The 27,927-nt window shown below is 50.1% G+C and overlaps 1 protein-coding gene across 1 annotated transcript; it reads left to right on the forward strand.

Moving 5' to 3' along the window:
- Positions 1-1,012: 1,012 nt before the first annotated feature.
- HID1 (HID1 domain containing) lies at positions 1,013-27,901 on the forward strand. The gene is made up of 19 exons (XM_051635004.1): positions 1,013-1,130; positions 9,050-9,199; positions 11,459-11,629; positions 14,081-14,194; positions 15,160-15,266; positions 15,722-15,838; positions 16,543-16,765; positions 17,161-17,217; positions 17,314-17,454; positions 17,852-17,942; positions 18,574-18,725; positions 20,016-20,094; positions 20,717-20,881; positions 22,021-22,248; positions 22,744-22,877; positions 24,321-24,401; positions 24,748-24,839; positions 25,154-25,312; positions 25,779-27,901. Exons 1-19 carry the CDS (start codon positions 1,065-1,067, stop codon positions 25,840-25,842), a joined length of 2,391 nt encoding a protein of 796 aa, XP_051490964.1. The 5' UTR covers positions 1,013-1,064; the 3' UTR covers positions 25,843-27,901.
- Positions 27,902-27,927: the final 26 nt, after the last annotated feature.

The raw sequence follows: 27,927 nt of genomic DNA on the forward strand, positions 1-27,927 counted from the left end.
AGGTTTGCAGAGCTGAGCATTTGAAATGTAACTTAGTGACACCAAAAAGACCCGCTTGCAGTTCATAGAGCCTCTCAGTCTAGAAAACAGTGACAATAGCTTCAAAGGCAACCCTGAACGGCCTCGAACAGCTGCTTTGAGGTGTTCAGGGAGGGCCAAATCCTGACTTCTCAGTTCCCAGGGTTATAAAAACTTCTTCTCCTTACAGGTGGGTAGAATATTTAATCAGGGTTAATGGGCTGCCACATGCGCTGAGCTTGTTACAAGGTGCTTGCACAGGGTGGTTATTAAAAGCCTGCTGGCTCCCATTTCAACCCAGGACTAGGGAAAGGCTGTTGGCTGTTCTTCCAGCATCCTGCTGGATCTCTGGACCATCAGGTTTGGGGCCAGGCTGCTGAAAGGGACCGGGTTCTCCAGCAGCGGCTGCAAAGAGGTGTCTGGGGCTTGTGCATGAGAGCAGCCGAGAAAAGGGGCTTCAGGGCAGAGGGGAGGAAAAAGGGGGCAAGATGGGAGAGAGAAGGCAAAGGCAGGGGAAGAAGAGGAGAAAAGGGCTGTCGGGGAAGGTGAGGGGCAGAGGGGAGAAGGCAGAGAGAGCTCAGGGTGGAAGGTAGAGCGGGGAAGGGCTGGAGGAGGAGGGTGAAATGAGGGAGCCCTGCTCTGCCGCGGGCCCTCAGGGGGAGAAAGGGGCAGCACGGCCATGGGGGGCGAAGTGTGGGCAAAAGGGGAAGGAGGGAGAGAAGGGGCTGGCAGGGGGAGGGAAGCGATGGCAGGAGGTGGGAAAGGAGGGCGAGACTGGGGCAGGGAGGAGGAAGGTGCCTGCGGGGCGGGATGGAGGGCTGGCCGTGGGCGGAGGAAGGGATGCGGGAGGAGAGGAGGGAGGGCCGGGACCTGCGAAGCCGGGTTTGACAGCAGGGAGGGAGGGAGGTGAAGCCGCGCGGGGAAGGGGGATGGCGGCCGCGGCAGCCCGAGGTGGGGAGGCGGGATCGGCGGCGTGAGGGGCCGGCCCTGCCCGGTGCTGCCCGCCGCGGCTGGCAGGCCGCAGCCCCGCCGAGCCGGGCCGCACGATGGGCAGCGCCGACTCCAAGCTCAACTTCAGGAAGGCGGTGATCCAGCTCACCACCAAGACGCAGGTGAGGGCCGCCATGTCGGGAGGAGGGGGAGCTGAGGGGGGGGGGGGGGGGCCGCCATGTCGGGCGGCGGGTGAGGTGCGGGGGCCCCGCCATGTCGGGAGCCGCCCCGTCCGCCCTGAGGCGCGGCCTCCCGCGCCCCGAGGTGCCCGGGGATGCCGGGGGGAGGCCGGGGCGCGCTGGCAGGACCCCCCGGCCCAACCCCGAGACACCCCCGGCGCTGAGGGGAAGCGGCCGCTGCCCCCGCAGCCCGACCCTGCTGAGCGGGACCTCGTGTGCGGGGCCGGGGGAACCTGCCGCGCTGGGGGTGGAGGTGACAGCGCTGCTCGGGGTCCTTGCCACCTCGCTCTAGGGCTGGGGAAGCGATGGGGGATCTGGGGAAGCGATGGGGGATCTGGGCAAGCCGGTCCCATCCGTTATGTCGCCGGTCTCTGGAGGGGTAATGCGGCTCTGGAGGGGGGAGCGGGGGTCGGGCGGGGAGGCCGGGCCCTGCCGCGGGGCCCGGGTCCGTGTCGGGGCCCTCGCCTCCCCTCACATCTCGCCTTTTGCTGAGCCCCGTCCTGTGTTGCCAGACCCTGATGCTGCTGCGGTAAGGGCTGTGCACGGCTCGTCGTGCGTTCAGCTGCAGGTGTAGGTCGCCATCGCTGTATATCCTCCCCCCCCCCCCGCCAAGAATTAGTGGAGAATCTTGCCCTGTTTCTGGCTAATCGCAGACTGAAGGGGCTGTTGGCCAACCGTGCTGTTGCAGCAGAAGCAGGTTCCATCTGTGACCTGTGAGATACCTCTTTATTTCTGCAGGCTGAAGGGGAGAAGGTATTAAAGTCAGGGCTGTGTATAGGGAGGGTGGTTGCCTAGAGGTCTGGCAGGTGTTGCTTATGTCCTGGGAGCTGGTTTAGTTTTCTTGTCAGAAGTTGGGAGTCCAGCAGCACACAGGCAGAAAATTACTAGACTGTCCTGTCTAAAGACTGGAGGGTTTTTGCTCTGTTAAGAAATTGCATCTCGGGTTCTTCTGAGCTGCAGTGGAAGCTGCTGTTCTGAGCTGCCTTTGGTGATGAGGGAATAACAGCTGCTAAGAAAACTTGGGGGTGGTAGGAGAAAGATATTTACCTGTGGGGAATTAATTCAGAATAAAAGGTTAAGGATGCAAAGGGGTAAAGGGTAGTAGGAGAAAATCTGTGAAAACCCAAGGGGTGAAGAATGGGAAATGAATCCTAGAAAGTAAGGCTGGAAGACCCTCTGAGAAATTGTGCTTATACTTTAAGTATCACTTCTGTCCGCATTGTTTAAAACCTGTAGTGGTGTCTTTTCTGGATGCCAGATAGTTCAGAGTGCTTTTGGCTTTGGACTGTCCTCCTCCATTGGAAAAAATGCTTGTAAAGAGAGACTGAAGTGTGGAAATCAAGCCTTTAGGGATCTTCTCAGTCTGCTCTTCACAAAGAAAATCCTGTATGAGGCAATCCTTCAGGTTGCCAGCCAAGAAGAGAGGGCTTCCCTCCCGCAGTTTATTGATGTGTGCAATAAAAAAAGGTTCACTGGAGCCCTGAATAAAGGGAGGAGAAAAAGCTTCGTTCTTGGCTGGATTAATTTCATGTCTTTGTGGTCTAGGTGAGACTAACTGCCATGTGGAAAAAGGGTGGGGTGTTGGCACTCCCATATTTACATATTGTAGAAGGGCAATGGTGTTTGCTTGTGCAGGATGCGTGACTGGGCTCTCCTGGAGCCCTCTGAGCTCCTACCAGCAGCAACCTCTGTGTAACCTTCTAGTCTATGAGGCCCTGGACTCAAAACCAGGCTGCAGTAGTGGAGAGAGTCACATCTTTCAAAGCTATGAACTCAAAATACACTTTCTCAGCAGCGTGTCTCTTTTTGCAGCCTTCTTCTCTGACGTTAGTTAGCTGGGCAAATAGATTTCCATCAATTCATCAGTAACATGAAACTGTGAACTTAGTGTGGTGTTTCCTGAGGATCTGATGGAAGTGGTTGAGCAGAAAGCACTGTTCACTTGCTAGTAAAGGTTCCGAGTTGGCACTGAAGTTACATTTTTCTTTAAAAGAAGTTTTTATAATCTCCAGGCTTCCATTAATTTAAAAATATGAGCATTCTCATATGAACATTTCTTAAAAAAATAGATATGATGAGGAGCATAACACTTGAATGCTTTGAGCACACATAGAGCCCAGAACTGGGAAGCAGAACCAATTCTGGGCATAAATGAAGTTGACTTAATTGATATATATAATATATAATTTTTTTTAATTGCCAAAGAGAAACTGTAAAGGTGCAACCGTATTCAAAAAGAAAAATCACTTCAGAATTATTTCAGTGATGAAAAAAGGGCAGTACTACCAGAAGGAAGGAATTAGCTTATGCTACACATGTATGTTTATAATCACACATGTTAAAATAAGCTTTAGGATTGTCATATCATACATAGATGTTACATTACACTGCACACCTTTACATTGTTAGAGCCCACCCTTTTAATAATAAATCAGGTGTGCTTTATCAGGTGAGAGCTCTCCCAAACTGCCTGTAAAAATGCTGCCTACTTAGCAGGTGAAGGGGAAGGTAGATTGCAAGTGTGGCAGCTGGTCAGTGGCAAACCAGGGAGCTAGAGCTGGGAGGTGTAACTGCTGGGGAAACATGTTTTCTTTTCTCAGCCAGTTGGCAGTTAAATGGTTGCTGGAAGCAACCGAATGGAAGATAAGAAATTTATCTTGAGCACTGGCTTGTTAGATTTTAATGTTAGCTTTGCCTCTTTTAAAGAAACGGGAAGGATCAAACACCAGGGACAAACTCCAGTCCTTTCTTTTTCCTTGATGTAGAAATGCAGTAGTACAGCAGGCTGTTAATTTGAGCCTGATAAAAGTACGTCTTGTGCTTAGAGAGTGGTTGGTTTCTGGTAGCCTGTTTCTGGTAGTATTCAAGCTTGATTCAAGTATCAAATTCTTTCAGGTTGCTCAGAAGCAAAGCTGTAGGCTCAGAAGCAAAGCTATAACTCACACTTCACCCAGCTGACTCTTGTCCTAGGCTTTTCCTGCCAGACTTCCACAAATCCCATTTTCCAGTTTCCTTTGCATTCCTGTCTCTGCTCTGGTAGTTGAGAACTGGTGACAGATTCATGTGGTTCTGCATGGCTAACTGCAAAGATCCTAGAGAAAAAAGGATTTCTGCTCTGAAATCTGTCTGGAGCTGCTGTCCTTGGCAGAAGGAATTAAATCTTTCTAGTTACTGATGTTTTAAAAGATCTGACTTCAGACTTCCCTTTTGCATGGTGGCTCACAAGCAGGTGGTACAAAGGTGTGTGAGTTGCCTCTAACTTGCTGGCCCTGCAGGGTTGTCCTGGTGTAGAGCTTGGTGAAGTGCTGCATGAATGGCTCTGTGGTCATTACACTCCACAGTTCTGCCTCATTTGGGGTGGGAAGGAGCATGTTATGTATGATCTGACCTTGTATAGTACTGGCTAGAAACCCTGGTGGGGGATGAGGTTCCTGCTCTGCTGTTGAGTCCCAGGAAATGCAGCATCCCAAATGCCTTGCTGCCTCAGCTGCTGGGATGCTCAGGTGGTGTGTTGGCAAGAAGCGAAAGGAGAACACAGTGAGCAAGACTAGTGGCTGCTCCTCCCCTTGGTTCTCTGCTGATGGTTTGCAGCAACCTCGGAATTGGTTTGAGGACAGGCCTGTGATGGGGGCTGGGGGAAGGGGAGGAATTGGTGGGAATAGGCATTTGATGTCAAGGTGTAAGTGCAGAGAGCTCTTGGTTGGGAGGAGGGTGCACATCACATACCCTGCCCCAGTTTGTGAGGGGTTGGACCTGAACGAGACAGCCAAGGTGGTGTTAGCACCAGGCTGAGGACAGTGATGAATGGGGAGAGGTTGTGCCTTGGGACCTTTTCCTGTTTATAGGACGTGGTCAGCTCCACTCTGTTTTCCTGTTTCCTGTGACGTGTCCTGCTTTGCCTGGGGTTGCCTCTCCAGGGCTATGATTCTCTGTTAGGTAACTGGCAAGAAGTTTGCAAGCTGAGCGCCTTCCTTTTCTGGCTCCTATGACGTGTGTGGGGTGTGCTTTCAAGAACCTGAAGCCCAACATGGATAACTTGGGAAATAAAGGCTGAAGGGATCTGGTAAGACTAGTTCTGCCTTTGTGTGGCCAGCGTGCAGGTGAGAGGTCTTTACACCTTGCCTAGGTGAACTGAAGACAAAAGCCTCTCTCCTTGCCAACTCTGAGATGTCACATCACCTCAGCTCAGCCCACTGTGTTCTCAGTAACCACTCTGCATTACACTCATCTCTTCCCTTTGGTGTGCAGAGCTTGGTACAGGCAGCAGCTTCACTCTACTAGTTTGTTCTGTAACTTCAGCAGCCTCTGTCATGGGATGCATGGTGGGTCAGGAACTTCCTTTGCTCTCCAAATGTGCTGGTCATGTTTCCAGAGCAGAGTTGAGATGCTGATCCCTTGATTCTGGCAGCAATGATGAAGTTCTCATTCTCATTGCACCACTGGTGCAGAGCTGGTTGCTGTGCTGTGTTGGTGCACCAAGCACTTAATGTGCTGCAGCTCCCTCACCAAGAGAGGAAACATCTGTGCTGATCTGGAGGATCCAAAGCGCCCCAGCTCATAGCATTGCTGCTGAGGATCCAGCTCCTCCTGAGCTCTTGGTTAAAGCACTGTCCGGGCTACTGTGGTGCTGTGGGATCTGTCACTGCACCATGTGCAGTAGCAACACTTGTAATTAACCTTGACACTTTCAAATGGTGATATCTGTGGCTAGTAAACAAGACTGTTGTAGGTCTCTATTGCCCTTCTCTATGAGCTAGAGATGGGTTGTTGGGTGAGCTCAGCATGAGAAAATGGATATTTAGATCCCCAGCGATGCTGTGTGCAGAATACAGGCAGCTTAAAAATACCCAGTACTGTTCTGTTGAGGAGATGAATATTATGTGGATTGAGCAGCTCCGTGGTGCCAGACTGTTAATTCAAGCAGGGGGGTGAGTGGCTCGGTACTGAACCTGTGTCCCAGGGTTGTACACGGGTTACCATCTGTTGGGTGAGGAGCAGACTTGCTGCAGCTATTAAAAATGAAAGAAATGGTGTTTTACTATAGTCTTCTTGCCAAGATGGCAGCCATGGCATTAACGTGGCTGCAGCATCCAAGGTTGCAGCTTGGGTTGGGCAACTGCTGCTGTGCTTATCTATCTTAATATAATTTCAGTCAGAGACCGTGTTCTTCAATCCATCTTGGCTTTTGTGTTGCCATCTGTAAAACAGTAGCTGTGCTCAACCTCTGAGGAGGCCTCGGGCTAGAGGGGGGTAGAGGGATCTGTGTCCTGTGTCTGCTGGAGGGAAATGTTTTTTTCCTTCCCCTGTAGATGAGAGTGAAGCCATTACTTATGCATGATCTCCAATTAGCAGGGATTGCTGCTGCCGGTGGGAGTGGCTGTGGCAGGCAGCCAGCAGGGACATGTGGCACTGAGACATGTGGTTATGGGGGGTGTAGGAAGTGTAGAATGGTTCATGCATTATATAGATCAGATTTCCAGATACTTGGCACTTTTTGAGGTGTGTAATTAGAGATGAGATTTGCAAACTGGCTTTGCTTCCATTTAAGCATTTTGTGGCCAGGTGGCAGAGAGCACAGCTCCTTCACACACTCAGGAAGCTGAAAGTCAGGCTGTAAACACTTGGCTGTTCCTACGGATCCCTTCTGAGGAGCTGTGATTTTGAGCCATTTGGAAAAAGTTGCTCTTCCCTTGGGAAGAGCTTTGGTAGGAACTTGCTGTGGTGGCCAGGTGATCAAATTGATGGGGTTTGAGCACTAGAGCAGAGTTTAAGAAGGTGCCTAAACACATGTGGGTGTTTTATGGTTTAGATTTTAAAGACTGGAGAGTCACTTGTGCTGATTCATTGCATGGCTGGAAGGACCAGGACAAGCAATAAGCTGCCTCTACAGCACAGAGCTGCAGGGCAGTAACCTGCTATACCAGTTTGTGGGAGGCCAGCCTGTCCCGTTCACTTTGTGGCCTTTGGGTGGTAGTGACACATCACCTGCTGGAAGGCTGTACCTGTTAATTCGGGAGGTGACAGCAAAGGGGGAAAGGCAGCACTGCTCCCTGTCGGAGCTGTGAATGAGCTGTCCTCCCCAGAGTCACATCTTGGCTGTGTTTAGAAATAGCAGGGAGCTGGGCAAGTTTTCTGCCTACTACAGCAGAGCTGGGAGTGGGCAGGAATTGTTTAAGTTAAACAGACATTCATATTTTTGCCCTTTTTCCATCTGACATGGTAGACTCGCCCACGATGCTGATCAGCACAGTTAGAGAGGGCTGCTGTTGCTTTAGAGCTGGTGCAAGTTGCAAGCAGGAGGTTCCCCTCGCTTTGAGCTGGGATTGCTCTAGCAGATGCATCTTCTGACCTGCTGAGCATGCCACCATGCCTTGGTATGGCTGGGAAACTCCTCTGGAAAAGCTTCCATTTTCCTCTTTGGACTGAAATTGTGGATCCATCTCTTTCATGCTGCTTGGTGTAAATAGGTGTGTATTTATCCCAACCCTATAGCTGGACCCTTGAGCCCTCCCAGCCTTGTTTAGGGATCCCTGTCTCCTGGCATTGTTGGAATTTAGATGGGAAGAGCTGTGCTTGGTTTTAGACTAGCTGAAAAGTTAAGTCTTTCCTGATCATTTGGAGCTCCCAGGCTTTGGATGCCTGAGATGTTGTGTAATGGAGATGCCTTCATGTTCAACAAACAGTGCTGGCATTGTCAGCTCTTGGGGGTAGTGGCAGGTTATCCCCACACTTCCACAGGGTGGGAGGCATCACTGGTCCTGTGTGTCTGAGCCTCTGTCACCTTGGGTGGCCAGCACTGCTCTCTGGCTCTACAAAGCCAGAAAGGGCAAAGCAGGGTCCATTCTGCTCTGTTCAGCCACGTATAACCTGACACCCAGGTTGTCATCATTGTTGTTTCAATTTCTAAGTAGGTGCCACGCTGTCAGGAGGAAGCTGAGGGAAGTAACATTGGGATTTTGCAGCTGTCTTTCCAGCTGCAGCCTGGCAAACAGAAACAGACTGTCCTTTGGGCTTGTGTCCCTGGCAGTGGGGTTTCAGGGTGGGCTTGAGGAGAATACTCGCTGTGGAAAAGGGACAGCAGTGCTGGTAAAGGAGAAGGTTGTCTGTACCTGCAGAGCCAGAGAAGATAATGGAAGGAAGAGTGTTCCTAGGCAGGGGGGCTTGGCTTCTCAAGCCGCAGGTCTGAAATGGATTGCTTTTTTTGGTGTATCAGTCTCCTCCTTCCATCTCCTTCCTTGAGTTGCACACTTAGAGCTTTTTAAGAACAAAGCCTTGGCAGTGACCAGCTGCACTGAGTCCAGTTCCCTATAAATATTTGATTCAGAAAAATCAATTCTCTTGTGTCTGTAAGTGCTTTGAGGTGTGTCTTTCAGTTCTGTGGGTCTGTTCATGTCCTAATGTGAGATGACCTTGATTGCTTCCTCAAGGCTTTGATTACAATGTAAGTAATTCCAGTGCATACTCTGGGTACCCTTGGCTTGCTCTAAAGGTGACAGAGAGCATGAGAGCAGCCTGGCCCATGTGTGTTGGTAAAGATGTTGTAATACACTCCTTAGGGGGCAGACAAGCAGGAAGCCTCATGTATTTTGTGACACCCTGAAAGACTTGGGGAGTCTGAGTCTGCTGTGGTTGGTCACATATGTGCAGGGCTGCTCACCCCCTTGCTGAGGGACTGCACTGTTTGGGAGATCAAACCAGTCAAAGCCCTGGTATAAAGAGGCTGAGGTACAAAACCAGTGCCAGTATGTTTTATTGAACCTCTTCTGTGCCTGGTCCTGTCACCAAGCCAGATGTTAATCATTGATGTTTGGACCTCACAGTATGGCAGTTCTGTATCTGTAACAATGTTTGTCTTTCCACAGCCCGTGGAGGCAACAGATGATGCCTTTTGGGACCAGTTTTGGGCAGACACAGCCACTTCAGTGCAGGATGTCTTTGCCCTTGTACCAGCTGCAGAGATCCGAGCAGTGAGAGAAGAATCGCCTTCAAACTTGGCAACTTTGTGTTACAAGGTAAGGTTGGTGCTGTCCTGTTCCTTGGTGCTGTGCTAGTAGAGGGGTGTCCCTGGATCAACAGCCCTGTGGCTCCCACGGGCTAACATGTTATTTCCTTGTACCATATGGTGTGCTTGCTTGTCCTGTCTTCTCCTGATGGTAACTCTCAGCCCTTTCCCTTGGTGTATCCCAGACCACAGGTGGCATTTGCTCACTTTGGAGCCTTTTTCCTCTTGTCCCTTTCCTGTGTTTCACTGTGCCCTCTTGGCTTGTGCCTGCTGCATAAGCTGCTTCCTTCTCAGGGGACTTTGTACCAAGGCTGCATATTTGGCAAGGCTGGTTAATCCAACTCCTTGTCTGTAGTTAATTGCTCCTCACCATGCATCAGTCTGGCTTCAAGCTGACAGATCCCAGAGGGATGTGGAGATCATCACTGTATAAATGCCTGGGTGAAGTTTGAGGGAGATCTTAAGACTTTTTTTTCCTTCTGCTGTGTCATCAGAGCATCCTTGATGCTGCTTCTGGTGTTGCCAAGTTCTTGTATGGAGCATGAGGGACATTGATTCACATTTCCTACCCTGCCAGGTTTGGCAAATTGTCAAGATGGTGAACAGCCTGGGACTTACTCTGCCTGGGAAAGTGCAGGCGTTAATAATGTTTTTGATTTGCGTCATGCAAAGAATAGCCTTGAATTTGTAGTATTGGAAACATTTGGGATGGTGTTTTCTCAGTTGTAAATGGTTTTTGCCATCCTGTGTCTCTTTTTCTACTCTATAAAATATGAATGAGACCTCCTGAATCATACTGAAAGTACCTCTGACTAGGAATTGTACCTCAGACAGATGCCTGTAGTGGATACTTGAGAAAAAAAATACAAAAATGAGGAAAAACTGAATGGTTCTTCCCTAGTGCTGCCTCCTGGCAATCAGCAGCTTGGGAATAGGGAAGGGCTGAGGAGACCTGTACTGACTGCATAACCCCTCTGACTCTGTGTCCTCTTTCCCCCAAAACCAAGGCTGTCCTCCCTGCTGGAAACAGGTGTGTTGGGAGATCTGGTAATTGCAGGGCTGTTTAGCCAAGAGGGATATCAGGGCCAGAGGGCCCTGAGCTGTGCCATGTGCCGCTAGACTTAGCAAGGCTGCATGTTCATGGAGAGCACAACAGCATGGCTGAAATGTCATTTGCAGCCATGGCTGGAGACTTGGGCTCTACAGAGTCATAAATGTGCCTGAAAAAAACGGCTAAGCTTAGTCCCAGAGCAGTGTATGGACAGACTGAGGCTGCACAAGCAGCATTTAAATACCATTAAGGCAGTGACGCAGGCCAGCAGAGCCAGTGACCCAGACAGTCTGCTAGGAGAATAAGCAGGGCACATGACCTCATGAATTAAAAAGCAATGAGGTGAATCCTTGCTAAATGTTTAGACTTTCATTCTTCTTCTGTTTCCCCTTGGGATCAGGGATTAAGAGCCAATGGGTGCAGCTGCTGGGGGAAGGAGCTGCCGTTTACTGCCTGTGGGTAAAACCTCCTGCTGCAGCTCCCAGGGCTGTGGTTGCTGCCTGGCAAGACTCACATCCTATTCTGAAAAACCCAGTGGGACTGTTTTAGTAGAGATTGGATGGACTGCAGAGACTCAGCCCAGAAGCTCTGCCCTGTCATGTTCACAGAGTGAGCAGGGGAGACCTGGGCTACCACCCTCCTCTGCAGCAGGAACCTGACAGACTCTGCTGGAGGCCTTATCTATGCACTTAATATTCACAGGCAGCATCTTAGCTCCCACTTCCTGAGTCGGGAGAGATCTTTGCTGTAATCATAACAGCACATACAGATCTGTCAGCCTTGGTGTGTCTCTGTGCCAGCTCCCTCATGCTGTGCAGCACAGCGCTGCTGCCGTGGCTCTGCCTGCCTCTTGTCTACCTGATGGGGCTGATTAATCTGATCTGCTCTTTGCAGTGTGTGGTGTCATGGAGCAGGGCTGGAAGGAGCCTTCTTCTGGTGCTGTGGTTCTCAGTCTCACGTGGCACAACATGTGTGCTGCATGGATTAACTCTGGCATGTGAGGTTCCTTGTAGTGGGACAGTAGAAAGTCAAGAGGTCTGCTGAAGGTCATTAACCCTGTTTCTGCAGTGCTTCAAGCAGCAACAGTGCCTGTACCATTGACCTGGGAGACAGTGGGCTCCAAGAACTCTGAGGGTGTCACCATCAGGACAGACCTGCCCAACTCTTGCTAACTTCTGTCCAGGCTAATGCTACCTGCCTTGGTTTTGTTTTCTTCAGGCTGTGGAGAAGCTGGTGCAGGGAGCAGAGAGTGGCTGCCACACGGAGAAGGAGAGACAGATCGTCTTGAACTGCTGCCGCCTCCTCACCCGTATCCTGCCTTACATCTTCGAGGACCCAGACTGGAGAGGTTTCTTCTGGTCAACTGTCCCTGGGGCTGGCCGAGGAGGGGTCTGTCTCTTGGCACTTACTCTTCTTTCTGGAGGGTGAAGGGGAGGCTGCAGTGAGGAGACTCTATGTGCTTTTGGGGGCTACTTTATTTTGGTTATTTCTATTTAGTGGGAAGTTAGATGACACTTTCTTTCCTTTGATCTGTGCTGCTCTTCCTGTCACCCTCAGCTGCTTTGTTTAGCACAGCTTTCTGTATCAGCTGAATATTTCACTTGGGTATGTAGCTGGAGGAGGTTGCTGGTACGTGAGGGAGGGCTTCTTCAGGATAACTGCAGGTGTGACTTGAAATGAACATGAGGATGCTACTGTGAGGGTGGTGGCTGTGTGAGCTTCTTAAACTGAAATGACCTTATTCCATTAACTGAGGTTGATTTAAGATTCACAGCAAACTGAAATAGAGTGTAATTTCCACTGGTTTTACTGTGTCACATTTAAAGCAAATGGTGCCAGAGAAGCTCTCAAGCATCATGATTCAATACCTTGGTCAAAACTGAGGGTCACAGTTTTATCTAGCCTGATAGGTGAAGCTCACAACTGAGCAAGAGTGGTTAAAGAATTAGGTACTGTTTCTGGCTCTGTCAGTGATGTGTTTAACCTCAGGCGCATCTTTGAACCTCCCTACTTTTCTCTGTCTGGAGATCAGGCACAATAGTGCTCTTCTGTGTCTCTCAGAGGATCAGGGTGAGTGTTGAAATAGTGTTGGAAAGATAGTTGAGTTAGAGCAGGAATTTGCCTGCTAATCCCTCTGCAGCCGGCTTCTCTGTGCATAGAGAGCACTCTCCTATGAGTTCCTGGAGCTGTAGCTCAGCGTGGCTGTGCTGAAGAGTGTTTCCCCTGCCTGTCAAGTGCACTACAGTGATTTTGTGAAAGGTGATAAAGGATCAGCAGTGGTTGGTACAGGACAAACCTTGTGCTGTCTCTGCCTGTCACCTCTAAGCTGTTTTACCTGAGGCCACTTCAAGGGGAAGTTCTGGGTGGTGGAAAGGGAAGTCTTTGCTACCTGTGATCTATGGGATTGGGAGGGTGGTGGTTGTCCATGTTTTCATGTCTGCAGGGGCCAGGGAGTGCTGGAGAGGCTTAGCAATGGAGGAGCTTGCTTTGGGAAAGAACATGCAGGGTGTCTGGTGCTCTGATCCAGCCAGGCTGCTGTTACTGCAGTTTTTCCCCCTTGTTCAGCACCTGGAAGAGAGAGTTTCTCAGCCTGAGAGTGGTGGGGTCACCTGAAGGTGATCCAGCCCAGTGCATGAGTCCAGGGCTGGGGACCCTCCTGCTGTGTTGTGCCTGCTGAATGCCAGAGGAGCCGTTGGGTCCAGGGTGCTCCACATTTAACCATGTGCAGAAGCAGCTGTAGGGTTGGCTGAGTGCCTGGCAGCATGGGTGCCTCCCTCCTCTAAGGGACAGATCTGTTGATTTGTTGTGTGTCACCCACTTTGGGTGTGGTGGTACCCAGAGCCTGCAGGGACTTTCTCTGGCAACTGAGGTGATGTTAGCAAAGATCATTCTTGGAGAAGAAATCCCCTTGGGCACTAATGCTTGCCATTTCATCTCTGCCTGTGAGCCCAAGTAAAAGCATCTTTGCTGTGCTGGCTCCATCCATCTGGGATCTGTTGCACCGTTGTCTTTCTGCTGTTGCTGAGACAGACATCAGAGCCACACAGGCCATTATCTCCCTTCCCTGCCCGCTGTGATTTAAGAGCTGTGTGTCGTGACCAGGCTGACAGAGGCCTGGCTGAGGTAGATAAGCTCCTGCCATTCCTGTTCCCTGCCTTTCCCTTCAGCACCAGTGTGTGGTGGGGAAGGCCTCCCATCCAGGAGGTTCTTTGACAGGCAGGGTCTGGCAAGGTTTCCCGTGACAACGGCTGCAGAGGAGCAGCCATGCATGATCCCACTGATTGCTTTGAATGCTGGAAACCAAAATCCCCTCTGCTGTCATGCTTGCCCTGCCATGGCAGGCTGAGGCAGCCCCTTGTGGCTGTGGTACATATAGCCTCTCCTGGTTCTGTCACCTCCAGTTCTGGGCAGTCCATGCAGGACTTGGAAAGGCTTTTACACCTTAACACAACTGGCTGCCTGCTTCCCACTGCTGCCTCTGTGCAACATCCAAATTGCCCTCTTCCCTATAACTGGTTCCCTTTCCTGTTGTCTTCAGTAAGTAAAGCACCCCCTCATGACAAGGTCCAGTGCTACTCCTCTGTTTCCACAACATCTGTAGGCCTTTGTCTGCTCAGTTTGGTGACATTAAAGAGCTTGTTTCTATTTAGTCATCACCTTCCAGGGGGTAATTTCTTTACTGGGTGGGTTTTTTGTGTTTCTCTGTCTTGTTCCTTCATAACTTCTTGACCACCTGTCTGTTCTTGGGAAGTGTTTTCTCTTGCTGTGCTGTACCAGTGTTACTGTGTCCTCTTTGCTCACCCTAGGCTGACAGTGCTCTTCCATGTTTGTTGCTTTTAGGGAGATGAAGATGATGACAATGCCCGGCCCCTGGCGGAGTCATTGCTCCTTGCTGTTGCAGATCTGCTCTTCTGTCCTGATTTCACTGTGCAGAGCCACCGGAGGAGCACAGTGGTAAGCTGAACCATGAGAGGGTCTGCATAGAGGTAGATTGGCTGCATGGTGGGAAACACCCTGGAAGACCCCAGCAGCTTTCTGCAAACCTGCAGGCAGGAAAATAGCGACTCACTGAGCTTGAGCCCACAGTAACTGATCAACATCTTGGGTTCACTGTGTGGTATTTGTGCCTTCTAAAACAGATATTCTGAGATAGCTGGGTGCTTATACCTGCACTGCAGGTCAGGAAAATGTGGCTGTGCTCGTCTCTGCAAAGCTGCTTCAACCCTGACCTGACTGACCATGAAAAATAGAGGAAAACTGCTGTGGTTCATCTCCTCAGGTTGCAAAGCAAGAGTTTGGGAATCATGCCAGCAGCTGTCAAGGGGCTGGGGGTGGTTTTTTGCAGTCACCTTCTTGCTTTACCCTCTGAAAAGCAAGTCACACCCATCTCTGCTGTGATTATCAGTGAGGGTTAGTGTCCTGCTTCTCCTGTGTCTGGGAGACACTTATGTGGGTAAACTCAATACGAGGTGCTCTGAGGTTGAGTTGAGGTGTCGAGCAGGACTGAACCCTGTGAGGTGCTCTCAGTCTGCAAAGGGGAAGCCCTGACCTGGGCTGATTAATGAGAAAGGAGGAATGGAGAGGTGATGGTGATGCATCCAGTAATGAGAGCAGAATGCATTTTGGATCCTTTGGCTTTGGGTGAGCCTTCCAGTGGAGGCGGCTGGCATTGCAGCTCAGCATGCTAGAGGGAGGGCCTCATTCTGCATTGTACTTAGTTACCTGTTGAAGATCAGAGGTTCCTTTGTCAGTGGTGCTCCCTGGGTGGGGCTGGTAGGTATGGTCTGAGTGTCTGGATGCTTTTCTGCTGGTTTCTTTGCTACACCTCTAGAGAGGGAGGCTGAACTGCCTTGGGTACTGCTGGCTCTGTCAACTCTGGCTCTTGCATTCTGTGGTCCAACCTCTTATTCCTCCCACAGGACACGGCAGAAGATATCCACTCCATTGACAGCTGTGAGTACATCTGGGAGGCAGGAGTGGGCTTTGCTCATTCTCCACAGCCTAACTACATCCATGACTTGAATAGGTAAGAGGGTCTGCAAAGGCAGAATGGGAAGAAACTGGGTTTAGGGGTGGGGGATATGAGGGAGATGGGCTTTCCTTGTCTCCTTGGGTGTCTGTTGATTCCTAAAGGGCTTTCTCTTTGTTCCTTTCTGAGCTGACAGGACTGGCAACTCAGGAAAAAAAACATCACAGCTGTCCTTTTAAACAGCTTTTTGTAGTATTATATGAAGTGGCAAAACATAGTTGCTTTGAAAATGCCCAGGAGCTCTGTAGTGTATTTCTTTTTCATAAGGCAGCAATTGTGCTGAGCCTTGTGCCAGTGACAGCAGGGCTGCTTATCAAGTGAAGTGGGCTTAGCTTCTGTGGGGATGACTTTTTAGATGGGACTTATGTGGTGTTGTGGTAAGTGATTGTGCCTTCTATGCCCAGTCCCTTCTCCTGAATGACTTCAGGCCTTGACTTCTTTGCTTCTTTCAGGACAGAGCTGCTTAAGCTGCTGCTGACCTGTTTCTCTGAGGCCATGTATCTGCCCCCCTCCTCAGACAGCAGCAATTCCAACCCCTGGGTGCAGTTCTTCTGCTCTACAGAGAACAGGTGAGGGTGAAGAGTGGAGGACTGGTTGTCAGGAGGAGCAATTCCTTCACATCTCTTCCATGGTGTGTGTTGGCAATGGAGGACCATAGGATTTGCTACCTCCAACATCCAGGGGCTGTTGTCCTTTTAATCTGTCCCGGTCTTGCATACGCCCAGTGAGCATCTCTGCTGAGTGAGAGCTGTTCCTCAGCAGCAAAAAGAGGGAGTGAGAACGGTGCTCGCTGGAATTTGTTGTCCTATGGGAAATGGCAGGTCCTGCTCCCTGCTGCAGACCCTGGTGGGGACGGAGTGTGGCTGAGGTGTGGGTGGCGGATGGATGCTGCCCTCTAGTGACACTGGCTCACCGGCACTTGCAGCTCCTCGGGTGACAGTTTCTCATCTGGGCGAGCCCGGCTGAAGGCAGGCTATTCTGTCTCCCCAGAATCTCGAGAGGTTCCTGTCCCCAGTTTCACGTTGCTGCTCGGGATTCCTCTGGGAAGCTCCTCACCTCCCCTTCCCTCTCAGCTGTAGTCAGGACACCAGCTGGGAGCTGGAGTGTCAGCTCTTGTCTCTGGGCTGCTCAGTTGTGAGCTGCTCTTGTAGGCTAGAGAAGATACTGGTGTTTTATCATGACCTGAAACTCCTGGAGAGAGACATATCTGTTCCTCTCCAAGGCAGCACCTTCTGCTTCTTTCTGCCTCCTGAGAATGTCTTCTCCTCCCCAGACACGCGCTCCCGCTCTTCACCTCGCTCCTGAACGTTGTCTGTGCCTACGACCCGGTGGGTTATGGGATTCCTTACAATCACCTGCTTTTCTCTGACTACCGTGAGCCCCTGGTGGAGGAGGCAGCCCAGGTCCTGATTGTCACTTTGGACTATGACAGCTCCACCAGTTCAAGTCCCACTGTGGATGGCACGACCACTGGCACAGCCATGGATGATGTGGATGTGAGTGACACTGAGTGCTCTATCTGCTGCTCTCTTGTGCTCCCTGTGGTCCTCTTACACCAACTTGCATTGAATGTTGACCTGTGGGGCCCAGCACCACTCCTCTCCTTGAAGTCTGCGGTCTCTGGCCCAGTCCTGCTTCTGTCCTGTAGGTCACTGAACAGCTGTAGATGACCACACCACTAGGGTCTGGTCACTAGCTTAGGTCAGGAGCATGTAAGTGAAAAGCCCCTGGCCTTACTGTTGCCTGAGGTGCTCTTGTCTCCTAGCCTTGAAAACTGGAGAGAAGAAAACTGAAATGAGAGACATTAGCCCCCAGAGCCTGATTTCCTGATTTGATTTCCTGAGTTGCCTTCTTGCCAGAAAGCCTTTTCTCTCCTTGTCTTTGAATGCAGCCTCCTGGACCAGACAATCTCTTTGTGAATTACCTCTCAAGAATACACCGTGAGGAGGTAACGTGCTCCTATCCTGAGCTGTTTCCTGTCTGATTTCATCCTGGTTGCATTAGCCCTGGGCCCACCACAGTCTCTTTCCTGGTCTGTTGGCAGGATTTCCAGTTCATCCTGAAAGGAGTGGCCCGCTTGTTATCCAACCCGCTGGTCCAGACCTACCTGCCAAACTCTGCCAAGAAGATCCAATTCCATCAGGAACTCCTTGTCCTCTTCTGGAAACTTTGTGACTTCAACAAGGTGTGGATCTGCTCTAGGTTGAGCTTTGCCACACCTTGCTTGTTGCCCAGGCCCTGGTGTGGCTGTGGCTGAACTGAGCTGTGGGCAGGTGGTTGGCATTGACTCTGGTACTCTGGGCAGCAGCACTACTGCCTGCTGGGTGGGTTGGTGGGGTCTGGCTCCAGGGACGGTTTGTGAGAGAGGCTGCAGCTCCTGAAGGTCAGTGCTTCAGGGAAATGCAAGAGCAGGTGTTACAGTAGCTCCACAAATAACACTGGAGTTGAAGAGCTGGTGCATCCACCAGCCTGTCTGACATTCTTGAGACTAATTAGCGTGAGGCTACCTGGCCTGAGTCCTGCAAATGGTGTGGAAAAACAAGTATTCTTGTGATTGTCTGAAATCCTCTCCTTTCTTCCAGAAATTTCTCTTCTTTGTGCTGAAGAGCAGTGATGTTCTGGACATCCTTGTCCCAATCTTGTATTTTCTCAATGATGCCAGAGCAGACCAATGTAAGTTGGTTGTTTTTGATATTTGGGACAATCTGTGCTTGACAGTTGAGCTGGAATGTTCTAAAGGTGCTTCCTCCCTACCACTGAGATGTGATAGCATCTCAAGTGCATGTTCCTGGCCTTCTGCAGGAGTGGAGTGGTTCAGTTACCTGGGTGTTAATGTTTGTAACAGACTAGAAGCAGGATGTAATTTATACCACAAGACAGGGAAGGGAGGTTCTTAGCATGTGTCAACTTGTTTTGAATCCTCTTGTCAAAAACTGTCCCTGATCCCATGAAGAGGGAGAAATGAGCAGTTGGCTCTTGCCTTGGGTGTAAATCAGGCATAGCTCCATCATTGGAGAGTGGAAAGAAGTCAGGTCTCTCCTACTGCAGTGATGGGTTTACATCAAGAGCATAATGAGGAAAAGCATGATCTGTCCAAGACTTAACACTGTCCTGGCCCCATGGATGTACTTGGGAAGGACACTGTCAGTGGAGGGAACTCTCTGTGGAATGTCCCTTATCAGGATGGTCTGGCCTGTGCAGTTCCGTAGTATTTCTCCTCCCTCCTCGCTGCCCTTCTGTTTTTAGAAGTCCACTGGCCTCACTGTGATGTGTGGGGTTTTTTTGGTTGTTGTTTTCCCTGCAGCACGGGTGGGCTTGATGCACATCGGGGTCTTTATCCTCCTGCTTCTCAGTGGGGAGCGTAACTTTGGGGTTCGACTGAACAAGCCGTATTCTGTCCGAGTGCCTATGGACATCCCTGTCTTCACAGGGACACATGCAGATCTGCTCATCATAGTGAGTATAGCTGCAGCAGCTCTTTTCTTTCCCTTCTAACTCCTGTGTCATGCCTCCACAAATAATTGTCTCCTTCAATATACTCATCCTTCCTAGCTCGCCAGCCCCACTGAGTAGCTAGAGAGTGTGTGGGATGTATCCAAGCACTGGTGGGATCTAGAGGTTGTTGTTAACTAGAGGTGATGTTTGTGGCAGGGTGCATCTGCATGAGGTGCAATTTCATCTGCACAAAATGATCCCAAAGAACAGGATCCTGATGGCACTGGAGTGGTGTCCAAAAGACTTCTGGACTGCCATGAGTGGGATTGGTGTGTGGTCTGTACCAGACTTGATTGCAGATGGGAAAGGCAGGAGATCTGACTGCATTGCTGGCTCTGCCCCAAGTAACCAGAGATGTGTGGAGCATGTCTGTCATAATGGGAACACCAGTGATACTGAGCTCAGCCCTGCAGCTTGGGGTTGCTGCAGGGTTTCATTCATCTCTGTCTCTAGTGCTGAGGGCCACAACACTGCCCACGAGCAGCTGTGTGCTTTGCAGTGCCAGCCTGGAGTGGTACCCTCCTGGCATGTTTGTGCTCATCTGCCAGAGGAGAGTCTCTCAGCAGCTTCTGATAAACCCCCAGAAAAAGATTCCCGCTAGGAGGAGTAGGAAGAAATGTGCCCACCAGATCTGTTCTTGATCCCATGTGTTTTGATATTACATTCTGTCAATTTTAGATAATCTCTTTATTTTCATGACTCTTCAGGTCTTCTCCTCAGGCATGCCAGCTAGAGATGGGAAGGTCAATATTGGGAATGTGTGAACTGGTTGCAAGGCTGCTGAATCTTTCCATGTCTGAGGGTACAGCTATGAAAAAATAGGACAAACATTTGAGTGAGAAGTTTGCACTGAAACCAAATGTGTAACAATTAGTTCTGTGGCTTTTCAAGCAGCTCTCATCAGGATTCTGAGTCAAAATCCATGGAGAGGAATGTGTTTCTTATTCCCTGGTCATTTATTTTTGTTTCAGGCTGCCTGTGTGTTTTGGAACAACTCAGGCAGGTTCTGTTTCAGTGTTGTGGAGCCCTAATCATGTCCCCAAAAGATTCCTTTGAATGAAAACTCGTACCCCTGGAGCACAAGTCTGCAGTGAGGGCAGCCTTCCCTGCCTGGCTGACTGGTGTGTGCAGGGCCCTGCCTGGGAAGGAATGGTGTCAGGAAGTGATTAGTGTGGGGGTGGCACTGGTTTTGGTTGGGAGGGTGCTTTCAGTAAGGTCCTACCTTCCTCAAGAGCTCCTTCCTTGCTGTAGGTCTTTCACAAGATCATAACCAGCGGGCACCAGCGGCTGCAGCCTCTCTTTGACTGCCTGCTCACCATCGTGGTGAACGGTAAGCACTGTGCACGGGGGTGTGCAGCCCACGGGGGGGCAGCTCTGGCTGCTCTCCTTCCTGCTTGTGCCTCCTCATATTGACCAGTGTCAGGAGCTCCTGCTGGGAACGATCCTTTCCAGTCTGTGCTGGAGGTGCCAGCAGCAGATCAGACCTGCCTGTGGGGTTGTTGCCTGGGCTCAGTCAGGTGGGGCAGAGTCCCCAGAGCCCCTCGGGTGGCAAAAGTTGCAGAAGGGCATTTGCCAGAAGGCCTGGTGGGCGTGGCTGGCAGTGCTGTCCCTCTCCAGCAGGGAGTGCCACCTCCCCACAGTGGCTTCCCTTGGGCTTAGTGAGTGTCCAGGTGGCTCCAGTTGTGTAAACTTCTCAGGAGACACGCCAGAGATGATGTTACCAGTGTAAAACTGCACAAGACCCTCTAAAAGCAGAAATGCCTGCTTTTACTAGGCAATATCTCTCAACTTCTATGTTTAGAAATGTTTCTGTGGAACTCTGTTGGGGTCAGCTATTCTATGGGGTTTTCCCAGAAGTGTAGGGTGGTAAGAGCAACATTTTTAGTGGTGTTTTTATGGGAATAAATACACCTTGGGTCTTTCTCCAGTTTTCATTTCTTTGCCTTACCTAGTGTCTCCATACTTGAAGTCTCTCTCCATGGTGGCTGCCAACAAGTTACTGCATCTCTTGGAGGCTTTTTCCACCACCTGGTTCCTGTTCTCTGCTGTCCAGAACCATCATCTTGTTTTCTTCTTGCTGGAAGTTTTCAACAACATCATTCAGTACCAGTTTGATGGTAAGAGACTTGACTGCATTTGGTGGGTTTGTACTAGTTAGTCCAAGAGGACATGAGATGGAGGTTCAGAGCAAGTCCAAACAGATGAGAGAAGGGGAGAAGTGTAGAAGGTGCAATCCCTGGAGACTTGCCCAGGATTGAGAAGTTGGGTTAGTAGGTAATCAGTGGTGAGTCCTGACCCAAGCAGGCTGGGTTAGAGCAAAATGAGATGGCAGGTAATGATCAGCATCAGCTCAGCCTCCTGCAGAGCAGAAGAGATGGGTAGAGGTGAAGAAAAAGGGGAAGTGAGTGTGTAGTGCTTGAGCTGTGAGTGCTGCTGTGGATCTGCTCATGTTGCTCAGCAGTGCAGCTGAGGGGACAAAACAAATTCAGTCTCCTTAAATGTTTAAAGTGCTTCTCAGTTCTGCTCTGGCAGGTCACTGGGGCTGAAGACCAAGTAGCCCCATCTAAGCAAAGTTACCTTTCCATGACAGTCTTACCTCAAGGAAATAACAGAGTGAGGTGCCTTAACCTGTTGGGAGCTCTTCTCCCTGCTCAAAATGCAATGTTTTGCTTTAAAACTGCAAATCAGGAGTGGTCATTCTGCTCCCCTAGTGGAAATCTAGTGAGTGGTGGTTGCCAGATCCTAAACCAGCTCTTCTGACTGTGATTTGCGTTTTATTTTAGGGGATGGTTTCATTCTGTTCTCTGCAACCTTGCAGACAGTTGAGAATTCTGACCCTTTCCCCTTTCAAGCCTGTTTCTCTTCCAGTGGAATGTCCATGATTGTTTTGTGAGGTCTTTAGAAGATGGAGAAATGTTGAGTCTCGACTAACAACCTTTTCCTCCAAAATAGGTGCTACTATGTGGTTTAAATGGTCCTTTTTATTCTCAACTGTTTGATTGTCAGCCTCTAAGCCATATCTTGTCAGCCTTCCAGCCTAGGAAGGATTTAACTGAATTTCCAGTCCTGCTTTACAACGGATATGAGGATACAGAGCTCTGCTGCTCCTTCCTGGTGCCCTTGTCTTTTGTGGGTGGAAGCACAAGCTTTCCGAGCTCTCCGCAATCCTGCGTCATGTACCCCCCAAGCTGTGCTGCGTTGGCAGAGCTCCTCCAGTATCTCCCTTCTCTGCTTACTGTGTTGCTGTGATTCCCAGGGAACTCCAACTTGGTCTACGCCGTTATCCGCAAGCGGAACGTGTTCCACCAGCTGGCCAACCTGCCCACGGACGCGCAGGCCATCCAGAAGGGTCTGCAGCGCAAGAGAAAAACCCCCGAGCCCATTTCTCGTACCAACTCCCAGGATGGGGTCTCCATGGAAGGCTCACGTCCTGCTGCCCCTGCTGAGCCAGGGACGCTGAAGACAAGTTTGGTGGCTACTCCAGGTCAGCTTTAGTTTACCTTTGGAACAGGAGAGAGGTTTGTTTTCTCTAGGAGATACGACGTTGGGCTCACCCTTTCGCTGGGCGTGGGAGAGATTAAGAGTTTACATCTGTGAGTGACTTAGTGCTGCTCAGTCTCAGTTTCAGATCAGTTTGCCCAAGCTGGTCACAAACAAGTCAAAGTAAACTGCCTTGAGTTTCTCTCCTCTCAGACTTAGTGGCCATTTGTCCTGATCTTGACCTTTTGTCTCAGTTTAACTATATCCACGTGAACCTGTGGTGCCCTTCCATCAGGGAGCATTTTCCTAGAGAAAAACTCCTTTGGGGTGGTGAAATCAAGGCTAGATCTTCCTTCTCCAGTTGCAAGAAGGGTGTAGCAGATGTCAGCAGATGCACAGGGTGTCTGTGCACGGTAGGGCAGAGAAGAACCCCCTGCTTTTAAAAGTATTTCCTTCACTTGTGTCTGAGTTGTTTTTTTTTTTCCTCTTTTGACCACAGGAATCGACAAGCTCACGGAGAAGTCACAGGTGTCAGAGGATGGGACGATGCGTTCATTGGAGCCTGAGTCTTCCCAACCTCCACCAGAGAGTACCCTGCCCTCAGCTGGGAGTGATGGGGAGGCCTGGAGTGGGGTAAGGCCCCACACTGGTGTGCAGGGGAGGTCTGGGGTGTGAAACCAGTTACGATGGGGGGAAGCTGGAAGGAGAGGTCTGGTTGGGCCCCCTGAAGAAAAATGTGATATTAGAGGCAATAAGCACATGTGAACTGCACTGGAAAACACTGGTTTAGAAGTACTGTTGCATCATCTTGGGTGTTCCATGTTTGTGCTGGTGACACAAGAGGTAGGACACTAGAGGAGTGAGCGTTCTCCACCTTGAAAGCTACTGATAGAGCAGCAAGTGCGTAATTGCAAAGGGATGTATTCCTGATCCAGAGGCTTCTGGCTCCTGCTTCTTTTTCCTCTCCCTGCTTTCTGGGATGGAGAGCTCTACCAGAGTCTTCTGGCTAGCTGGTGGTGTGAAAAATGTGTTCCCATGAGGGCTTTGCTGAGATGCTGCCCTCAGAGTGGTGGCTGCTTGGCAGTGTAGATGAGACAGGTGTTGCAGTTTGTGAACCAAGGCTGTGCTGGCCTCCTAGGCTCTGGTGGCAATGCCAGCCTTCTGGCATTTGCTAGTTTTTCCCATGGAGACCTATAGAACAGCATCTTTCAAATTCAATGGAGCAGTAGTCTTTTATTGCTCTCTGTTAACTCAGTCTGTCCTTTCCTGCCCAGTATCAAAAAGCTCCAGGCTCTCTTGTGGGAAGTGCATTATGAGCCTGTCCTGCCTGTGCTCTGCTCCAGCAAGGCCAGTGATACAGCTGGTGCTGCCTGATGCTCTGCCTGAGCATTCTGTGTCTGCTGAACCCTTCCATTGCTCTGGGAACACTGCATCCATTTGTTCAGGGCGCCGTGGATGTCCTGTGGGGAAAGACAAAACTTTCCCAGCTCTTCCCACTCTTAGTTTTCTCTGGAATGACCAAACTGACACACCAGCTCTCACCAGGTGTGGAGCAAAGTGGGCAGGAGGGGATGTGTTGGGATGAGATGGTGTGTTTTGTCAGGGACTGCAGTGGTGCTATAAGAATCTTCCAGTCTGTTTTGTTTTTAATGTGCTTTTGGCTGAGCCCGTCCTGCAGAATCGGGTAGCAAATGGGGGATGTTTGCAAAGGCTGGAGACTCCTATGTTCCACCCTTGTGTCTTGACCTTCTTCTCATGCTCTGTGTGTGCACACGTGTGCCTTTGGTCTCAGACCATGAGCAGCCCCACCTGGCTCCAGCAAGGCTATTTACATGTCTGGTGTTTGTGGGGTGGGAGCCCAAAAAGCAGATGGGAGGTGAAGGGCAGTAAAGCAGTGGGTGTGGGGTGTGCTCTGGGGACAGTCATCGCTGCTGTTGTGTGGTGCTTCAGGTAGCCCACACCTGTCTCCAGGGATTGTGGTATTTCAGACTATCTCAACATTGCCTTCTTTCTGTGCTCCAACCTGGTTCCAACCTGCTGAGTTTTGTTTTGTTTTTTTTAAATGTTTCTGGGTAGGAAGCATCACTTCCCCGACGAGATCGAAGGCGTCTCTCTAGTGCATCCTCCAGTGGACAGTGGACCCCAACTCCTGACTGGGTGAGGGAATCTGGACAGAGAAAATAAATAATGAGAAAAGTAGTTGTGATAGAAATGCCCACCCCCCCCCCCCACCAAAGCAGAGACTCCTCCAGAGCAGGATTTCCTCAAGGCAAATGTCTTTGACTAGTGGTTGAAGCTACAGAAATTTACCATCACCTGCAAAGAAGTCTTTTTGATTCACCTGTTGTAAACCAAAACCCTGCTAGCTTATTGTGTTGCTGTTGTGCATCATTCACCACCTCTGTGGTTTGTGTAAACCTCAGTTGTTCTAGAGACAGGAGATAACTGTAGAAAAACTAGAAATGCAGAGCCCTGATCTCCTTGTGGGCTTTCCTCCTTACAGGTGATGTCTTGGAAGTCCAAGCTTCCCCTGCAGACAATCATGCGGCTTTTGCAGGTGCTGGTCCCTCAGGTGGAGAAGATTTGCATTGACAAGTGAGTACATTTTTGAAGAGAAAGGACTGTGCACTCTCTAGGGAGGTTGGCAGAGTTTGAATTTGGAGGGCCTCTAGGGGAAGCCTTGTCAAGTATAATTGGAAGCATCAGGGTCTCAGCAGAACAGATGTTACTTTGCTTGCCAAACTTCTGCTTTGTCTGATTCCTTCCTAACTTTTGTCTTAGTTTCAGTGCAGTGTGTTCTTGGTGGCCACAGTTGCCCACACTTTGTTGAGACCGATACTTTGTGCTGCAGCAGTTTTGGGGGTGTCTATGGGACGTGCTAACGATGTTCCTGGTCTGTCCCTTGGCAGGGGACTCACTGATGAATCTGAGATCCTCAAGTTCCTGCAGCATGGCACTCTGGTGGGGCTGCTGCCTGTCCCCCACCCCATCCTCATCCGCAAGTACCAGGCGAACTCAGGCACTGCCATGTGGTTCCGGACCTACATGTGGGGAGTTATTTATTTGAGGTAAACCAACTGGGTCCAGACTAACTTGGTCTTTTTCAAACATCTGGGGGGGGCTGTAGAGAGAACTTCATGCACTTGGCCAGCTCTAGATTGTCTTGTATTTACAGGATAGAAAGATCTTTTTCCCTTGGAAAAGACTAGAGTGAATCAGCTGATCCAAAACTTGGAGTGGGTGACATGAAGGGAGTTGTTCTGGAAGTGCTGCTTGTTTGAGAATTGGCAGCTTTTTCTATTCCCTGCTGCTGCTTGGAGGCAATGGTGCTGAGATGTCATGCAAAGCTCTGGCTTTGTGGACTACTGTAGTTACTGTCACCCCTTTCAGGCCCGTTGTCTCTCAAGCAGTGACTGTCTCTTTTGCAAAGCTGAAGGTGTTCTGTGTATCCAGCTCCTGTCATCCTGGCCGTGAGATTTGCCTTCCATGTACCTGACAGCAGAGAGTAAAGTGGCTCTTGTCTTTCTCTCCTAGGAACATGGATCCCCCTATCTGGTATGACACAGATGTGAAGCTGTTTGAAATTCAACGGGTCTAAGAGCACTTCCCTCTGCTGAGAGAAATACACTGGATCTGAGGACTGCTGTGTGCTCCTCCTCACAGCTGCTCCTGCATTTCACATCCAGCTGAGAGACCAAAAGGACAATCACTTCATTTACCTCCCCTGTCATTTAAAGCTTTAATTGGGACCTGCTTGGACATCCCTTCCCCCAGCTCACTTCTCTTCCCTCACCCTGCACCATGAACCTTGAGTGAAAGATGTCTAAGGAATTGTCCATTGTTGTGGTTGCACTAGAAATCAGACAGTTCTTAGCTCTTCTGTTACTCTTTTGTGCCTGGATGTGGTTTGGAAACCAATCTGACCCTGTCCTTGCCCTGGTCAGAGTCAGCATTTAATTGGAAAAGACTGTCTCTAAATTGGGTGCAAGGGAGAAGCTGCTATTCCTGCAGGAGATGGGGTTTGGAAACTGTAGTTACTTTCATATGGTTTCACAAAGTTTCCAGGCCATCCCTTCTGGCTGCAGGTGTCTCCCTGGTGTCTCAGTTGCATATTGGTAGGGAAGTCTTTTCCATCCAAATGAAAGGAGAAAGTTGATGAAACTTTGTCTCAGTTCTGAATCTCTCTACTTCTTCCCTGGAAAGCTGCTGAAGAAGTTTTGTAGTGGCCAGTGCTTTGGTGTGGCATGAGGAGGCTTTCCTTGGCTTCCAGGCCTGTCCTTTGTGGTGGGCTGTTGCAATGGAGTGTGTGTCACTTTGGAAAGTCCTGCTTAATCTGTGTGAGCACACAGGGAGAAGGGACTGGCTCAGTGAGAGCAAGAGACATGACTGTTAAACTGTTAGTCTTTTGTTGACTGAAAGGACAGTATCATCTGGGTTGAAAAGGAATCATGTCCTCCCATCTTTGCCTGGCAGGCTGATGCAGTGCAGGGAGTGGAAGGGCCTTTTGCACAACACTGTCTAAGGCAGGGGATTGAGGGAGGCACTCAGGGAAGTTGTAGGAGGAATTTGGAAGTCGTAGGAGGAAAAGCATCTCCATGTCACTGGGAAGTGGAGAGTGCTGAGGCAAAGTTCAGTTCTTCAGGGCATTTTGTGAGTGACCAAGTTAACCAGATCTCGAATGTATTTGGTCCCAAGCATGTGATATCTGGGAAGCCAGAGTTAGAACTGGTGGGAAAGCTGCTGCTGCTGGCTTGGGTCAGCTGCAGGCTGAGCACTGGTAGGTGAAGACATCCTGAGGGCTGAGTCAGATCTTTTGTTCTGCTGAGAGGTAGTGCTGTGTGGTCTTCAGACAATGAAATGTGAGGGGGTCCTGTCAAGACAGAGACCTTTCCCTCTCCACTTAAGCTCAGTCCTTGGTGCTCTGGTATCCAGGCTCTCAGGAGGATCACTGGCCATGAGCTGTTTGCACCATTCAGAACCAGTGAGTTCACTCCATGGAAACTGGTCTCAGATGTTCAAGGGGACAGGTATGGCACATGCTTCTGTGACTTGGAACCCTGCCCTACATTGTGAAGCTGGAGTGATAGCAATGTGACCATCCTCTCCTAGAGACAGTGCTGCCCTAGTCTGCTGCTGGCTCTGCTGGCTTGTAGTCAGGTGGCTTCCTCCTTTGGGCACTTTCAAGGCCAGTTGAAAGCTGAAATAAAACCTGAATGGTTTTCTGAAGGATAAGAAACAGGTGAAATAGGTTATTCCCCAACCCATCTCCAGCCCACTTTGCCATCTAGCCCTACTCCCACCCTGACCCCATCTCTGCTCAGGTGTCAGCAGGGTGAGGTCTCTTTCACTTGGAATCTCTGGTGTAGAAGAATGTGATTAGGTGGGTCCAGCCCCTGATTGTATGGCACTTGCACCTCACAGCTGGGATGGGGCATCTGGTGTCCCATGTGCTTGGCTCTTCCCTCCCATGGATCTGCTGGTTCTCACCATCTCCTCCGTCCTCTTTTCTGCTTTGTTTCTTTGTGAGTTTCTTTGGAAACTTTTTTTTGTTGTTTCTTGGTGTTTGGAGTCTGATCCTTGTTCTGTGGAAATCAACTTGCACTGTAAACTGTTTGCTTACTTACAGAGAGAAAGATAAAGACTATCTGAAACATGCAGTTGGCTGCTTATTTTTTATCCCCAT

This window comes from Apus apus, chromosome 17 (assembly GCF_020740795.1).
Source record: "Apus apus isolate bApuApu2 chromosome 17, bApuApu2.pri.cur, whole genome shotgun sequence".
NCBI lineage: Eukaryota > Metazoa > Chordata > Aves > Apodiformes > Apodidae > Apus > Apus apus.